The sequence below is a fragment of the Anomaloglossus baeobatrachus genome, chromosome 8 (assembly GCF_048569485.1).
Source record: "Anomaloglossus baeobatrachus isolate aAnoBae1 chromosome 8, aAnoBae1.hap1, whole genome shotgun sequence".
NCBI classification, from domain to species: domain Eukaryota; kingdom Metazoa; phylum Chordata; class Amphibia; order Anura; family Aromobatidae; genus Anomaloglossus; species Anomaloglossus baeobatrachus.
In genome coordinates, this window is record NC_134360.1 from 196,007,126 (window position 1) to 196,024,633 (window position 17,508).

General features: G+C 46.8%; 1 protein-coding gene across 2 annotated transcripts in view; it reads right to left on the reverse strand.

The window, feature by feature from the left end:
* The window catches only part of ARHGAP29 (Rho GTPase activating protein 29), a 163,258-nt gene that overhangs the window by 73,454 nt on the left and 72,296 nt on the right, over window positions 1-17,508 (reverse strand). For both annotated transcript variants that reach the window (XM_075322355.1, XM_075322354.1), the window contains exon 3: window positions 6,665-6,808. In XM_075322355.1, coding sequence (XP_075178470.1) covers window positions 6,665-6,808 — 144 coding nt within the window. The remainder of the gene's footprint in view (window positions 1-6,664; window positions 6,809-17,508) is intronic.

Genomic DNA, 17,508 nt, shown 5'->3' on the forward strand with positions numbered 1-17,508 from the left:
TCACACCGGCAGATGCAAGTGTCGGCAATATGCCTCATCTCTTAAAATGGTATTATCAAGTGGTCTCCTGGGAAGCACAGAGCTGTGCAGTCTCCTCACTTCTTGGTTTCTGGCAGGGTAGACGCTCCTCCCCCTTGAGTGACAGATCTGGTAGCTCGTTCATCAGTTGACTATTGACCTATGTAAACGTGCATTACCAAGAGCGCCCGTTCCCAGTTAGGCTACTTTCACACATCCGGTTTTAGCAGTGCGGCTCAATCCGGCTGTGAAACCTATGCAACAGATGCGGCGAAAACACCGCATCCTTTGCATAAGTTTTTACATGCCACCCGTCCGTTTTTTTTCCGGTTGCGGCACGCTACCGAGCATGCGCAGTGGAAGAAACCACATGCGGCGGTCAGATGCGTTTTTTCCGCATCGCGCCGCATCTGGCGTCCATAGTCATGCATTGAAAAAATGTGCCGCAGCGGCCGGATGCGTTTTTTTTGGCCGGACAAAATAACGTTACACGATACGTTGCCTCCGGCCGCCGCTTTACTTAATTTTGCCGCATCCGGAAAAAAACAGATGCAACGCAAAGCCATCAGGCACAATCCGGTAACAATGCAAATCTATGGGGATAAAACGGATGCGGTACCGGATCCGTTTTACCCGTTTTTTTCCGGATTGTGCCTGATGGAAAAAACCTGATGTGTGAAAGTAGCCTTATCGGACACTGTAAACGGGCACCAAGTTTGCAAAACCTAAAACGTAGCTTTATGAGGAGTCCACCAGATTAGGAGTCACTCTTTGCAGTCCAAAAACAGGATATGAAAAGAGGTTTTGAAGATGGGAAAAAGCCCTTTAGAAGGTCAATTCTAATCATAAATATATCTCTAAATCCTTTCACATGATACAGATCCAGGTCTACCATACCAATCCACAAAACACCAACTGCAAAACGTTTGACTTTATTGTTCAATCTAAGCCAGTGGTTCCCAAACTCCAGTCCTCACGACCCCCAACAGGTCACGTTTTCTGAATTTCCTTAATATAGCACAGGTGATACTTTTATAATGATTCCATCACCTGTTCAATAGTTAGGAAATCCTGAAAACATGACTCGTTGTGGGCCATGAGGACTGGAGTTTGGCCTAAGCCTCACGGCGAGAAAAACAGATCGAGTGGAGTGCGATAAAACACTGCATTCCACTTGGATCAATATTAGCCTGTGTGTCAGCGCACATGAGCGATTTTCTCAGCCCTAATCAGACCGAGAAAACAATCGCAGCATGCTGCAACTGTAATACAAGACTCTCTCTCGCACCCATTCAAGTGTATGGAGCGAGAGAAAAATCACACTGCATTCGCGGTACACCGGTCTACCGTGAGCAAGAATCGCAATAGCCGGCTACGTAGGAGAGAGGGAGATAAATCCCTCCCCTCCTCAATGCCAGCCCGCCCCCCGCAGGTGAGGTCTGCTCACACAGTCGGACCTCTGTCGCAGGGACATTCGCATGACGCTCTGCTCCTGCTGTACTGCCAGCGTGAGCAGTGTCATGCGAGGATCGCAGTAGTGCCCCATGTGGCCCCGGCCTATTGGAAACACTGACCGAGGCCATTCCCATTAAGAAAGCAGCACCTATATCCTTCACTTTTCATAATCCCCAAGAGCAGATGACCGACCATACAAAAGTAAAAGTTTTGATGGCAGAAAATCCACATACGATGTGATAATTGTGGATAAGTAAAACTATTTTATTTGGGAGATTACAATTGTTTTCTAGAAAGAATGCAGGAAATTTATAGTTACACTGCCTTATAGATCTGCCAGCAGAGTGCATGCTGTTCTTTATAGCAGTCTGTATTCCGAGTAATCTTGTTCTGCCGGTAAACCGATCCTTCACTCTTGATCATGTACTAGACTATGACCTGACAGTGCTTATTTGCCGGTGCCTGATTGCTAAAGCATTTGTTCATGGGTCAAGCCAAAAAGAAAGAGGTTTGGTCTCATTCAGACCAGTTTTCCTCGTACGAGTGCTGTCCATGTTTTTTCAGGGATAGCACTCAACTTTGGGTTAAAGGGGTTGTCCACTACTGGGCATCCCCTTCTGATTCCACTTGTTCTCCCCAGTTAAAATTAAGACTAAACTCATCTCTCACACTGGCGCCGTTCCAGAGTTGTCCGCGGCTCATGGTGCCAGGGATCACATGAGGTTGTGACATGACTCTACTCAGCGCTGGTTTGTGTCTCCCCGCCTAAATACCAAATGAGTAGGCTGTCACACATCCGGTTTTTGCCATCAGGCACAATCTGGCAAAATACGGATAATCCGTTTTTCCTCATTGAATTGTACTAGCACCGGATTGTGCCTGATGCCCTTGCGTTGCATCTGACGTGCACCGGATCCGGCAAAATTTCTGTGTCCAGCTGCCAGAAAGGACGCAGTATGCAACTTTTTGGCTGCGTCAAAAAAACGGACCGCGCCGGTTCAGTCGCCGTCATGTACAATGAAAGCCTATGGGCGCTGGATCCGCCGTAATGTGGCAAAAAACGTATTACAGCGACGGATTGCTTTTTATTCTACTGAGCATTCTCAGTAGCACAACGAATCAGTCCAAAAAATGAAGGAAAAAAACTGATGCAATGGATCCGTCACGTCAGTTTTTTCGTCGGATTGTGCCTGACGACAAAAACCGGATGTGTGAAAGCAGCCTTAAATAAAGGGAAGAGAGCGCAGTCACTTCCTGTTGATTGCTTGTTTGGTCCGAAGATGGGGAGAAGGAAGCCGAAGCGGATTGGAAGCAGGACTTGCGTGACATCACAACCCCATGTGATCCCTGTTACCGCGAGCCGCGGACACCGCTGTAACGATGCTGGTATGGGAGAGGAGTATAACTGGGGAAAACGAGGAATCAGAAGAAGGGGTTCTCCTGGTAGGACAATGCCTTTAAATCACGTCTGATATTTTCCTAGGATTGAATGGTCTGCACAAAAGCAAGGAGACATCTCAAGATATTGACCCGAATGTCAATGCAAGTATACGGGTCTGTGAAAAAAAGGGAACGGACAACACTTGGATGCCATCGGTGGCGGTCCGTTTTTTACGCACTGTTTGATACAAGCTTGAGAAACCTCAACAGCTTTTTTTTTTCCTCATCTAAGAGCCACAGACCAAACTTTGATTGTAAAAACTGACAGACAAAATTCTGAAGACCCCAACCAAGACTGATGAAACTCGGACCGATTTTTGCGTATGAGTCATTGAGGTGCAAGAGAGCCATGACCGTACTTCTAATTATCAGCAATGCCTTAAATATGTCCCTGCACCAATTCTGTACATTACTCTTAAGGCGGCGTTACACGCAACAATGTATCGTGTGATCGCATGAGCGATCGCACCCGCCCCCGTTGTTTGTGCGTCACGGGCAATTAATTGCCCGTGGTGCACAAAGTCATTACACCCCCGTCACACGCACTTACCTCCCTAACGACCTCGCTGTGGGCGGCGAACATCCTCTTCCTGAAGGGGGAGGGACGTGCGGCGTCACAGCGACATCACACAGCGGCCGCCCAATAGAAGCGGAGGGGCGGAGATGAGCGGGACGTAACATCCCGCCCACCTCCTTCCTTCCTCATTGCTGGCGGAGGCAGGTAAGCTGCTGTTCGTCCTTCCCGAGGTGTCACACGTAGCGATGTGTGCTGCCACGGGAATGACGAACAACCGGCGCGCAGAAGGAGGAACGACATTAGGGAAATGAACGACGTGTCAACGAGCAACGATAAGGTGAGTATTTTTGCTCGTTCGGTGGTGTCACACGCTATGACATCTCTATCGGTGCCAGATGTGCGTCACGAATTCCGTGACCCCGACGACATATCGCCCGATATATCGTATCGTGTAACGCCGCCTTTAGAGCACAATATTCTGCTACTTTCTAAATAGTAACAATAACCAGAAAACATACCAAGAAAATACAACATAAACCACTTCCCACTAGCGGTATACCCTTTACTACCAGGAATCCGCTGACGACAGCTCGGGATCAGTGTTTTAACACCGCATTATATGAACCGGGTTGTACTACAGGAGTCAAGAAGTGTAATTCACCATAATTGTTTTCGTGAATAATATTTATGTGACAAATGGAATTTCAGCAATGTGTCTTCAATCTGCACGCAGGATAAATGGACACCGCCGTGCGCTGTGCCGGCTGTATGGTGACTAGGTGCAACACGTCCCTTCTCTAGTTAAGCCAATAGGACAGGACTGTTTTCTGCTCGCCAGTACCAGCCTGACATGAGATCATTGCAGAGTGATTTTTCTGCTCTTAGGACGCGGTTTCTACAAATGAATCACATTCAGGAAGTGACCGAGGAATGAAAATTGTAATGGTGCACTCTACATGCGGTAACGAGCGATGGGTCACGTGTTACTAAATGATCAGAATTTTAACTAGAAATGGGGTGTATGAATAGGTTGCCGTGACTGATTCAAATGAGCAGTTATTACATTCAGTCATTGCCTTTAGGGACTGGTGGAGACCGAATACCAGTGCTCAGTGGAAGTCACATAGACAATGAGGGTTAGGACATGTCAGATGAGGGTTGGCAGCTCATTCGCCTTTCTCCATACACAACAAATGCAATTTCAGTCTAGTGTACATTTACAGGAGGATGTGGGGGGAGGGGGGGGGGGGGGGATAAACAGCTTTTGGCCAAAAAAAAACCCAAAATGAATACTAGTTAAAGGAGCTCTCTGAAAATAAAGAAAAATAATTTTAGGATATATGTCATGCTAATAAATTATTTAATGCCTTTAATGAGCAAATTACACTTGTTTTGTCTATAGACTGAAGGCAGACACCCTCTTGTTATATTGGGAGAAATAAAATTGTCCTAGACTGTTAATTGGACAGGTGTCTGGGAGCGTGTGCAGCAGGAAACACCAGACCTCCCTTCTTGTGTTGGAAGATGTGCTTAGTGGATATTTGATCTAATACTAGAGAAAGCAGGGATGTTGAAGTAAGAAGAGGCTGCTCACACTGCTGTCCATCCGGTCTATCTTTTGTGATACTGGAGATACCAGGAGTGCTGAGGTAAGACGAGGCTGCCTACACTGCTGTCCACCCTTTCTGATGTAATACTAGACATGCCAGAAGTGCTGCAGTAAGAAAAGGTTGCTCACACTGCTGTCCACCCTATCTGATCTACTACTGTGGATACCAAGAGTACTAAGATAAGAAGAGGCTGCTCACAATGCTGTCCCACCCTGTCTGATGTAATATTGGACATGCCAGGAGTACTGAGATAAGAAGAGGCTGCTCACACTGCTGTCCACCCTATCTGATCTACTACTGGAGATACCAAAAGTGCTGAGGAAGCGACTGCTTACACTGTTGCCTACCCCTGTCTGATGTGATACTGTAGATTCCTGGAGTGCTGAGAAAAGAAAAAACGGCTCATACTGTTGTCCATACTGTTTGTCGGATCTAATAATGGAGATACCAGGAGTATTGAGGTAAGAAGAGGATGCTCACACTGCTGCTTTTGCATGATTTTTTCCACACATTAATGATATATTCAATATGGTACAACTATAACATCTGTATTCTGACAACTCTTAACTGGATCACTACTAGCTTCTGAACAATATAGTATTTTGCTCATGCAGACTAATATTTCATTATAGATAGGTGATTACATTCCTTGACATCTTAGCATCGGATACGGATCCCAGGGGAATGCGTCAATTCATTGCATTTATTTTTGGACTAATTTCAACAACGGTGAATTGAATCTGACCATAAATATATCACCGCTTATAACAGACATGGTTACCGACACCAAAGTATCAAAGGGGAAAATTACATTTTTTATAATTATTTAGATTTTTTTCTAAATTATTTGACAGCTTCAAAGAAATAAAAAAACATCAGTTTTTGTGTTCGATATCTTTTAAAATTAGGCCTATTGTGCCATCTTTCAACACCTAACAACACAACTACCCATGGTCAGTATAATAATAATTAATAATTGTATTAATTTACATAGCGCTATTAATTCCACAGCGCTTTACATACATTGGAAGCACTGTCCCCATTGGGGCTCACAATCTAGAGTCCTTATCTGTATGTCTTTCGAGTGTGGGAGGAAACTGGAGAACCCGGAGGAAACCCACGCAAACACGAGGAGAACATACAAACTCTTTGCAGATGGTGTCCTTGGTGGGATTTGAACACAGGACCCCAGCGCTGCAAGACCGCAGTGCTAACCACTGAGCCACCGTGTAGCCCTTCTGTATCCTATATAAGGCATATATAAAATACATAAGATTAAGAAAAAAATGTCTAGACACAAAGGGGTTATAAAAATGCTTATTCCATAGAACACTAACCCCCCCAAACCTTCCCTTACGCATGCACGGTCGGTTTGGTACGTTTTCAGAGGGGAGGAGGGGGCCGGCCAGTTCATGTGCAGTGTATGGTTACCTTACAGTAAAAAGAAAGCACCGCACTCATATACAAGACAGGATGTGACAATATCCTGTTCCTACAAATTTGTCACCGCTGAGCTCATGAGTCTTTATTTCTGGCTTGCTCTCCTTTTAATGATGCCTTATTGCACTAATGTAATGGCTATGGCAAAGCGCCGGCCATCTCCCATGCATAGTTCGTTGCTCACCTTTCACTTTAGCGATCACCGTCCCGGCTGCGCCAAGGATATCCACGGAATTTAAAGTTTGGTGTTTGCTTATCACCCCCTTCAGCACCCGCAGCAGCTCCCCCAGACGCTCGTGTACAACATGGTGTAAGCTGTCCTGATTCTCTGAAAGATAAAAGGCAGAAGGCCATGAAGTCGTCAAAGGAGATTGCAAGGAGAATATTTAGACACAAAGTGTTTAGAGAACTGTGGAAGGGAAGCAAGATAATATAAAACATGTAAGGGCATAATACAGAGCAGCACGGTCTGACTACAAAGAGGGGCTTTTGTAGTCTGTTTCCATGGATACCTATTTATTACCTGCATTTAAGTCATGTACAGCCCTGTCCAAAAGTGTTGGCATCCCTGAAATTAAGAAAAAAAAAAAATATACATAATATATTATATATAAATAATTATATATATATATATATATATATATATATATATATATATATATATATATATATATATATATATATATATATATATATATATATATAAATATATATTTATAATATATTTATAATATATTTATAATATATATATAATTACTGAAAATTATTATTTACTGTATTATTATTATTTAATATTTACTGGTTTACTGAAAATGGAATGGAGGCCTACAAAGAAAAGTAACTACCTACAGTCAAATGTGGTGGAGGTTCAAAGAGGTTTTAAGTTTATTTTTCTGCCTTTGGCACTGGGTGTCTACTTTGTGCATGGCATCATGAAATCTGCAGATTAAACCTGTGTAATTGTAATCATTTTCTGGGAGAAATACTTCATTTTCTGGAACAATTTTAAGGGTGCAAATATTTTAGGCTATAACAATATTATAGGGTGCACAGATTAGGAGAACACAACCCGAAATGTGAAGTGCAGATGGAAGGGGGGGCTAGAGCAAACTCTAATTTAGTGATGAATAGGATATTGTACAAACAGCTTAAAATAGGACCTGCTGAGGACAAGCTTCTTTATGGTAAAGTAGAACAAAACCTCTTAATTGCATAGAAACCTACAGAGGAAGCCGCACACAGTAAATTTAGAGCTTTGTGCTGCGGGCATATAACAAATACCACAAACATGTCACAGACATCCCTGCAAGACTGAGGTGGAGCGTTCGATGTGTGCCGTGCCTGCAGCACAAAGGAAAACACTAAACACTGCACGCTGCCATATCCACATTACAGATCTCCTAATCAGCAATTACATGGGCAGAAATGGAACGTGCCCACGTGGTGACGGCACTGCAGGAAGCAGTCTATGTGGTTAAAGGGGTACTCCGGGGAGAGAAAAAAAAAATTCTTATACTGTCCCTGCCCTCAAACTATACAAATGAGATGCACAGTGCAGTTCCTCACCCTCACACTACCTGTAATTCTGTGTGACGCTGGAGCTGCTCCTTGGTGCTCCCCCTCCCCTCTGGGATATGACATCACACATCAGTGGGCATGGCTTCCTCCTTGCGATTAGTAACAGCCAACCCCTTGATAATAGCTGTTTCCCTGCAGGCTGAGAACAGGGGGTGTGGCCACACTCCCAGCACACCACCAATCCCAGACTGCAGGGAAACAGCTATTAGGCTGCTTTCACACATCCGGTTTTTGCTGAGCGGCACAATACGGCGCTCTGCAGAAAAAACGCAACCGTTTTTTTTTTTTTGCCGCCGGTTGCATTTTTTCCCGCATAGACTTGCATTAGCGCTGTATTGTGCCGCATGGCCTTGCGTTGCGTCCCTTTTTTGCCGGATGCGGCATATTTAGCCCATGCGGCAGCCGGATGGAACGTTGCCTGGCACATTTTTTTGTGCGGCAAAAAAAAAAGCCGGATGCGTTTTTTTTTGCACTGCGCATGCTCAGTATCAAGCTGCATCCGTCAAAAAACGGATGGGCCGCATGGAAAAATTTATGCAACGGATTCGGTTTTTTGCGCCGCATCCGTTGCATAGGTTTTTGAGCCGGATTGAGCCGCACTGCAAAAAACGGATGTGTGAAAGAAGCTTTAGGGGTCTGGCTGTTACTAGCAGCAAGGAGCAGGCCACGCCCAGTGTTCTTGGACTGCAGGGAAGTAGCTATTATCAGGGGCTGGGTGTTACTAACAGCACGGGGCAGGCCACGCCCCCTGATGTGTGATGTAATGTCCCAGAGGGGAGGGGGAGCACCAAGCAGCAGCTCCAGCATTAGGCCAGTTTCACACGTCAGTGAAAAACAGTGACTTTTTCACTGGCGTGTAAAACACGCACGTGAAAAACAGTGACTTTTTCACTGGCGTGTAAAACACGCACATGTCCCTGCGTGTGCCGTAATTCACGGCACACGTGGGTTGTCTAAGTGCAATCCGGGCTCCGTTCTCCGTGGCCCGTGATTGCACTTAGAAAACTACTCACCTGTGCGTGCTCCCGCTGTCCATGGTGCTGATTGCTTCCGCGGTGCAGCATCCGGCCGGCGCTGACCCCCGCAGCAGCTGCTTCCGGGTCGGCTGTGTCGCGCATAATGAATATGCGCGACAGTAATGAGCCGGCTCAGAAGCAGCAGGCTGCACGGGCTGCAGAGGACATCGCTGGACGCCGGGTGAGTTAAAATGTTTATTTTAAAAGCACGTTTTTTTCTGGCACGTGTTTCACGGACCACACCACTGCGTGGTCCGTGGAACATCAGTGATGCCAGAAAAAAATGGACATGTCTCCGTGCGGCAATCACGCATACGCGGGTACGCCGCACGGAGACACGTGCAGTGAAAAATCACTGACGTGTGAGCAGACCCATTCATTAGGATGGGGCCACACGGGGATTACTGCGATCCACTTTAATGAGACTCTGCTCGTGCTGGCAGTACAGCAGAGCCGAGTGTCATGCGTGTGTCCTTGCAACTGAGGTCCGTTCGTGCGAGCAGACCTCAGCTGTGTGGGGCGGGCCGGCACTCAGGAGGGGAGGGAGGGATTTCTTTCCCTCTCTCCTGCGTAGCCAGCTATTGCCATTCTCGCACTGCACTGGCAGTACACCGGTGTACCGCGAGTGCAGTGCGATTTTTCTCTTTCCCCATTCACTTGAATGGGTGCGAGAGAAAAAGAGAGTCTCGCATTACACCCGCAGCATGCTGCGATTGTTTTCTCGGTCCGATTAGGGCTGAGAGAATAATCGCTCATGTGCGCTGACACACAGGCTAGAATTGGTCCGAGTGGAATGCAATGTTTTATCGCACTCCACTCGCACTGTTTTTCTCGCCGTGTGGCTTAGGCCTTATAATGGGTCTGCGTATGTCAGTGATTCTGGTACGTTTAAAAAAAAAAAAAAAGCACAAACGTACCAGAATCACTGACGTGTGAAAGGGGCCTAAGCAGAGCACCATCATGTAGGCGCAGAAACCCTGATTCCAGGGATGAAGCACTATAGAGAGGGGAAAGAAGTGCACACAATAGGGCAGCACAGTTTAAAAAACACCACCGGGGGAGGGGGGCTATGGCATCCACCTGGTGCTGTTTGCTCCCATGGCTGGAGGAAATCTTCCATATGTGTATTTACCAGACTGGAGAAAGTTATGTTAGGTGGGCTACACTGCGGGAAATGAGGAGCCTTGGAGCGTCAGATGGGGTGTTTTTTTGTATTGACACATTTGAACATTTTTTTCAAGATCAAAAACAATTATTATAACAACTATTGTTTGTTTTTTTTTACCTTGAGGAGTCACTGAATTGCATTAGTACAGTACTGATAAAAACCACATTTGAAGCTCCCAAGCTTCTCATTTCCCACAGCGCAGCCCACCTAACGCGATTCTTTACATTCTGGTAACTACCTGAATCCAGCAATGTATACGCTAACTGTCCTGTGTTTTGCTGTTTCAATACAAATCAGTGTTTTATCAGCAGAAGATTATCACTACAGGACAATTGGCCTCCAAGTCCAACTTTAAGGGTACCATCACACTTTAGTGACGCTCCAGCGATCCCCCCAGCGATCTGACCTGGTCAGGATCACTGGTGCGTCGCTACATGGTCGCTGGTGAGCTGTCAAACAGGCAGATCTCACCAGCGATCAGTGACCAGTCCCCAGCCAGCAGCGACGCGTGGAAACGATGCTCCTCTTGGTAACCAAGCGCTTGGTTACCCGATATTTACCTTGGTTACCAGCGCACACCGCTTAGCGCTGGTTCCCTGCACTCCTAGCCAGAGTACACATCGGGTTAATAAGCAAACCACTTTGCTTATTTACCAGATGTGTACTTCGGCTATTTGTGCAGGGAGCCGGCACTGACAGCCTGAGAGCGGAGGATGCTAGTAACCAAGGTAAATATCGGGTAACTAAGCAAAGGGCTTTGCTTGGTTACCCGATATTTACCTTGGTTACAGTTTACCGCAGGCTGCCAGACGCCAGCTCCCTGCACATTCAGATTGTTGCTCTCTCGCTGTCAAACACAGCTATGTGTGCTTCACAGTGGGAGAGCAACGTCCAAAAAATGAACCAGAGCAGTGTGTAACGAGCAGCGATTTCACAGCAGGGGCCAGATCACTGCTCAGTGTCACACACAGCGACATCGCTAATGAGGTCACTGGTGCGTCACAAAAACCGTGACTCAGCAGCGATCTCGCTATGTGAGAAGTACCCCTAACCCACAACTGATGGGCAGCAGTCACTATACAAAGTACAATGAAAGCTGTGATGTGGCCGGGGGTTATACACAGCTCAACAACTGAGCTCTGCAAGATCTAAAGCACTGTGAAATTAATAGCGCTATATAAATGTATAAATAATAATAATAATATCTGCAACAGAGAAAACTGTGATTCTATCATAATTGCAGCACCCAGTAAAATCACTGACATCACTGGAATCAAGGTCTGTCCCTGCCTGATGCTGCTGTAAGGTTAGATAGGAAAAAAACCTGCTGACAAATTCCCTTTAATAAACTACCTTAATGCGATATTCGGTAACCTGCGCATGATGATGATAGTGAGGAACCAAACTCCAACAAGACAAATGTACAAGCCCCACCTGTCAGCTCAAGTAGATGGCTGATTAAAGAATGTACGTCTGGAACACCATGGTGTAAGACTCAAAAATATACAACTAAACAATAGGATAAAGAGTTGCACACTAATCACAATGTATAGGGGAATAATGGAAAGCAGAACTGCTATGGGAATACTAAACTGAAAAATACAATAGGCTTTCTGAAAAAGTGAAAAACATGAAAATGGAATATGCATAACTGCTATGAATAATAGGAATGAGAGATTTTTATCCATTATATTGATCAATGCAAAGGAGCCCCAAATCCAAACGCCAAGGTAATCTCTATTTTTGGGGTCCCTAGCCTATGTGTAACCTCACCTGCAGTTAAAAAACTTGCTCTGTATGGGAAAAAAAGGACCAAGCTATATATGTGAAATAAGACACACGGCTATGGGTGGGGCAGGGTTCTCAGACAGAAAATGCATACTAATTAATGACTGTACGTCTGGAACACCAATGGTGTGAACAGGGTGCAAAACTCAAAAATATACAACTACACAATAGGATAAAGAGTTGCACACCACTCACAATGTATAGGGGAATAATGAAAAGCAGAACGGCTTTAATTAGTATGCATTTCTGTCTGAGAACCCTGCCCCACCCATAGCCATTTGTCTTATGTCACATATATAGCTTGGTCCTTTTCTTCCCATACAGAGCAAGTTTTTAACTGCAGGTGAGGTTACACGTAGGTTAGGGACCCCAAAAATAGAGATTACCTTGGCGTGGTTTTGGGGATCCTTTGCATTGATCAATACGATGGCTAAACATCTCTCATTCCTATTATTCATAGCAGTGATGCATATTCCATTTTCATGTTTTTTATTTTTTCAGATAGTCCATTGTGTTTTTCAGTCTAGTATTCCCATAGCCGTTCTGCTTTTCATTATTCCCCTATACATTGTGTCTGGTGTGCAAGTAGATGGCTGGGCCTCCACCAGTCGCGGCCAGCAGTTACAAATTGCCAGTCATTGCACTAGAGTTGCTTGAAGCATTCCCTAGGTATACACACATCATAGCACTAAAAAAAAAAATTAAAAAAAAAAAATGTATTGGGCAAATTCCACCGTGACTCCAGCTGCACCATTCATTTTGCTGGCATGCTGCACAGTGGGCACATCTGGTCTGCTATATATAACCGCCAAATATACACACAAAGCAAGGCACAGTATAGCGGAATACAACTGGAGGAAATGAACATCATCTAATGTGTGCTGGGGCCTCCAGAGCCGGGATGAGAAAACAACTTCTTACAACAAATACGTAGACATGAACAGGTCTTTGGCTGCACATTACTACTATATGTAATCTGTGCATCCAACTCTAGACGATAACATCTAGAAAACACACGTTAAAACGGAACGTTGGCCCCAAAACTGTTCTTTACTTAGACCACATAACTTTATAGAGCATTTGGACACAAGAAAAGAAAAAAAAAAAAAAAAAATTTCATTTCTTTGCAGGTAGCTAAAATTAAAAAAAAAAATACCCTTTATTCATATATACAGATGAAGGCGCTCGCTGCACAGTTCTACCTCTTCAGTTTTCATACTTCCGCCTGATAAGATGGAGGCTGCTTATGCTCTTACTGTAACACTGACTCAGAATTACCAATCTGGTCAGCTTTAAGGGTGTAAAAAGGAGATCGGACTAATAGAGACGCTACCTCAGAATACAAAAACTAAGAAGCAGAAAAGCACCAATCAAGCCACCAGTACTGCAATGCACGGAATGGACCTAATATCATCAATGTATAACAGATTATGTGGCAACATCTGCAAAATATTCTAAAAATATCACACCCCACTTTGATCCATCACATCTGGAGGAAGCCGGCAGCACAGTCATATTTAGCCTGCCATACATTGAGAGCCGGAGCTCCCCAGCACCACTTCCCGGCCAGTCACAGGAAAACTGTACAGCACGGTGCAGCGACGACTTGTGACATGCGCAGCTCAATCACAGTGAGGTCGTGACACTTTATCCATACGGTGATTCTACAGAAATGAAATTTGTTAGGCTACTTTCACACCTCCGGTTTCTGCAATGCGGCACAATACGGCACTCTGCAGAAAAACCGCAACCGTTTTTTTTGCCGCCGGTTGCGTTTTTTTTTTTGCATAGACTTACATTAGTGCCGTATTGTGCCGCATGGGCTTGCGTTCGGTCCATTTTTTGCCGCATGCGGCAGATTTAGTCGATGCCGCGGCCGGATGGAACGTTGCCTGCAACGTTTTTTTGCTCCGGCAAAAAAAAAGCATCACGCCGCATCCGGCCGCTGCGGCGCATTTTCAATGCATGCCTATGGACGCCGGATGCGGCGCGATGCGGAAAAAAACGCATCCGGCCGCCGCATGCGGTTTCTTCCACTGCACATGCTCAGTAGCGTGCCGCAACCGGAAAAAACCGGACCGGCCGCATGTAAAAACTTATGCAAAGGATGCGGTGTTTTCGCCGCATCCGTTGCATAGGTTTCACAGCCGGATTGAACCGCAGTGCTCAAACCGGATGTGTGAAAGTAGCCTTAGTAACCAAGCGACGCCACCCCAGAGGCCCGGCCCCAGGAGACGCCACCCCAGAGGCCCGGCCCCAGGAGACGCCACCCCAGAGGCCCGGCCCCAGGAGACGCCACCCCAGAGGCCCGGCCCCAGGAGACGCCACCCCAGAGGCCCGGCCCCAGGAGACGCCACCCCAGAGGCCCGGCCCCAGGAGACGCCACCCCAGAGGCCCGGCCCCAGGAGACGCCACCCCAGAGGCCTGGCCCCAGGAGACGCCACCCCAGAGGCCCGGCCCCAGGAGACACCACCCCAGAGGCCCGGCCCCAGGAGACGCCACCCCAGAGGCCCGGCCCCAGGAGACGCCACCTCAGAGGCCCGGCCCCAGGAGACGCCACTTCAGAGGCCTGGCCCCAAGCGACGCCACCTCAGAGGCCTGGGCCCCAGGCGACGCCACCTCAGAGGCCCGGCCCCAGGAGACGCCACCCCAGAGGCCTGGCCCTAGGAGACGCCACCTCAGAGGCCCGGCCCCAGGAGACGCCACCTCAGAGGCCCGGCCCCAGGAGACGCCACCTCAGAGGCCTGGGCCCCAGGCGACGCCACCCCAGAGGCCTGGCCCCAGGCGACGCCACCTCACAGGCCTGGCCCCAGGAGACGCCACCTCACAGGCCTGGCCCCAGGCGACGCCACCTCACAGGCCTGGCCCCAGGCGACGCCACCTCACAGGCCTGGCCCCAGGCGACGCCACCTCACAGGCCTGGCCCCAGGCGACGCCACCTCACAGGCCTGGCCCCAGGCGACGCCACCTCACAGGCCTGGCCCCAGGCGACGCCACCTCACAGGCCTGGCCCCAGACGGCGCCACCACAGAGACCTGAACACAGGCTGCCGTAGAAGCACGGTCCCAGGTGACGCCACCACAGAGACCTGAACACACAGGCCGCCGTAGAAGCCTGGCCCCTGTCATCACACTTCAATCCTTGGGTGCCCATGATCCTTTCACTGCTTCACTAATTGTCCTTCCATGGATGACTTATGGCAGGTACTCACCATGAACACTCCACAAGACCTGCCATTTTGAAGTTGCTCTCATCCAGTTATCTTGACATCACAATTTGGATCTTTTCAAAGTAGCTTACTCTTGGCCACTTTTCCCACTTCTAAGACATTGGGCAAAGAGTCACGATAGCTTTGAAGCCAGAATTCTGAAGTAAATAAGCATAAAAAAAGTCGCAAAATTTAGGCGCATTTCGCAGTCATGCTTAAATTTTGCAACCTTTGGCGTTTTCATGCCAGTTTCTCCTGCCTTCAACAGGAGCAGGGCAGGGGTGTGACGCAACAGCTCCTCTAATTCGTGATGAGATGTGGCGGATGCAAGACATCTTACTCCAGTACCTGAGTAAAGAGAGATTTCTGGCGGCATGTAGGCGCACAACACTCGTCAGGCGCTCCAGATTAGTGAAGAGGGGTGAATCTCTGGCTCCAGCACCTCCCTCATCAAGCAGTGAACGACATCAGTATTGATGAATCGCGCCCTCAGCTACAAGAACCAACTGTTCTTTTGCTATCCAATATACCCCACTTCTATATAATGAGATATCAATACTTCACACCTGTCAGTGGGGTTAAAATTATGGCGGATGAGTGCATTATTTGCATTTTGGGTGAAAATTTCCACAATGCATTGATTAATACACCGCACGTTGAGCTATTTGTTCCAGTTTTCGGTCACACACAGATTAATAAACCAGCTCCATTATTCTTTGGAAAAGAAAAAAAAAGTCCACTTAAAAAATGTCAGCTTCTCAAATTCACAGGCCAGGTTCTGGCCAGCCAACAATAGGGGCGAGTCTTTAAACGGAGCAGTGACCCAAAACCGTGTCAGCGCACACTCACAGACATAATTTGACATTTGTTTTATGAAATGTGAAGTGGACAATAGGCCAAAGCTTTTAAAGAAAAAAGGTTGGCGCACTCTGCCAGGCACCATTTGGGCATGATTGAATGTACTGTATACCAGGCGAGTCTCGCTCCCTTGCCAGCTCGGGACGTTACTTAGCCGTCACCTCCTGATAAAGGCGCACACAATAAACCACAACGGAGGGCGACGTTAGTGTCTGCACGCAGCTGAAGACATAGGAAGAATACAGGAAATCATTTACAAGACGCATGTACATACACATTCCTGCCAGCCATAGCATGACCAGCATCAGCGAGACAAAACCCCACAGACCTAGGCTTACTTTCTAGGAATTTTCCATTTTCTACTCATGTTCCAGGTGATTAGGAGACCTCTAGTATTTCTATAGTAAAGCCGTCGAAGAATATTCAGCACAAAGAGACATAATCAGGTTTCAATATCAAGTTTTCCTGCAGCAAAAAGTGACCTGTAGATTTACCTCTTCTCATAACCCACAAGTAACGGCCCATAAACATATTTAAAGGGAACCAATCACCAGGATTGTCGTATATAACCTAAAGCCAGTGCTATACTGGCACTATCAGGCTGATTCTATACATACAGTGCTATACTGGCACTATCAGGCTGATTCTATACATACAGGGCTATACTGGCGCTATCAGGCTGATTCTATACATACCTGTAGTGGTCAGCGAAGAGGTTTAGGTTTTGAAATCCAAGAAAGTAAAGTTAATAAAATCAGCAGCTAAGGATCAGATAATATCTGGGGGGAGGGGTATTCGTAGTTATCCCTTCCCCGTTAGAATTAACGTAACTATTATACCATGGATTCACTTTTTCACTTGCAGGACCTGTGTGAGGTCATACCCATGTGACAAGGGGCGGGGCCTCAGCCAACAAAGCGGATACCTCTAAGGCTGCTTTCACACTACGTTTTTTTAGCATGCGTCATGAACGTTTTTTTGCTGCAAAAGCGGATCCTATTATTGCAGAGAAAAACGCATGTGTTATTTTGCAGGATCCTGTCACTTGAAGTTTATGGGCAGGCATTGGAGTCATGTGATCAGGAGTGAGGGGAACTGAACGTGAGACTGGGAGCCGGCATCTGACAGCTGCGGAGGCTCGTAACCAAGGTAAACATCGGGTAACTTGCTTGGATACCCGATATTTACCTTGGTTATGAGCTTCTGCAGCTGCTAGGAGCCAGGCTCCCTGCACATGTAACCAAGGTAAACATCAGGTATCCAAGCAAGTTACCCGATATTTACCTTGGTTACGGGTGTCTGCAGCTGCTAGGAGCCGGGCTCCTTGCATACGTAACCAAGGTAAACATCTGGTAACTTGCTTGGATACCCGATATTTACCTTGGTTACACATCTTGGTCCAACCCCACCCC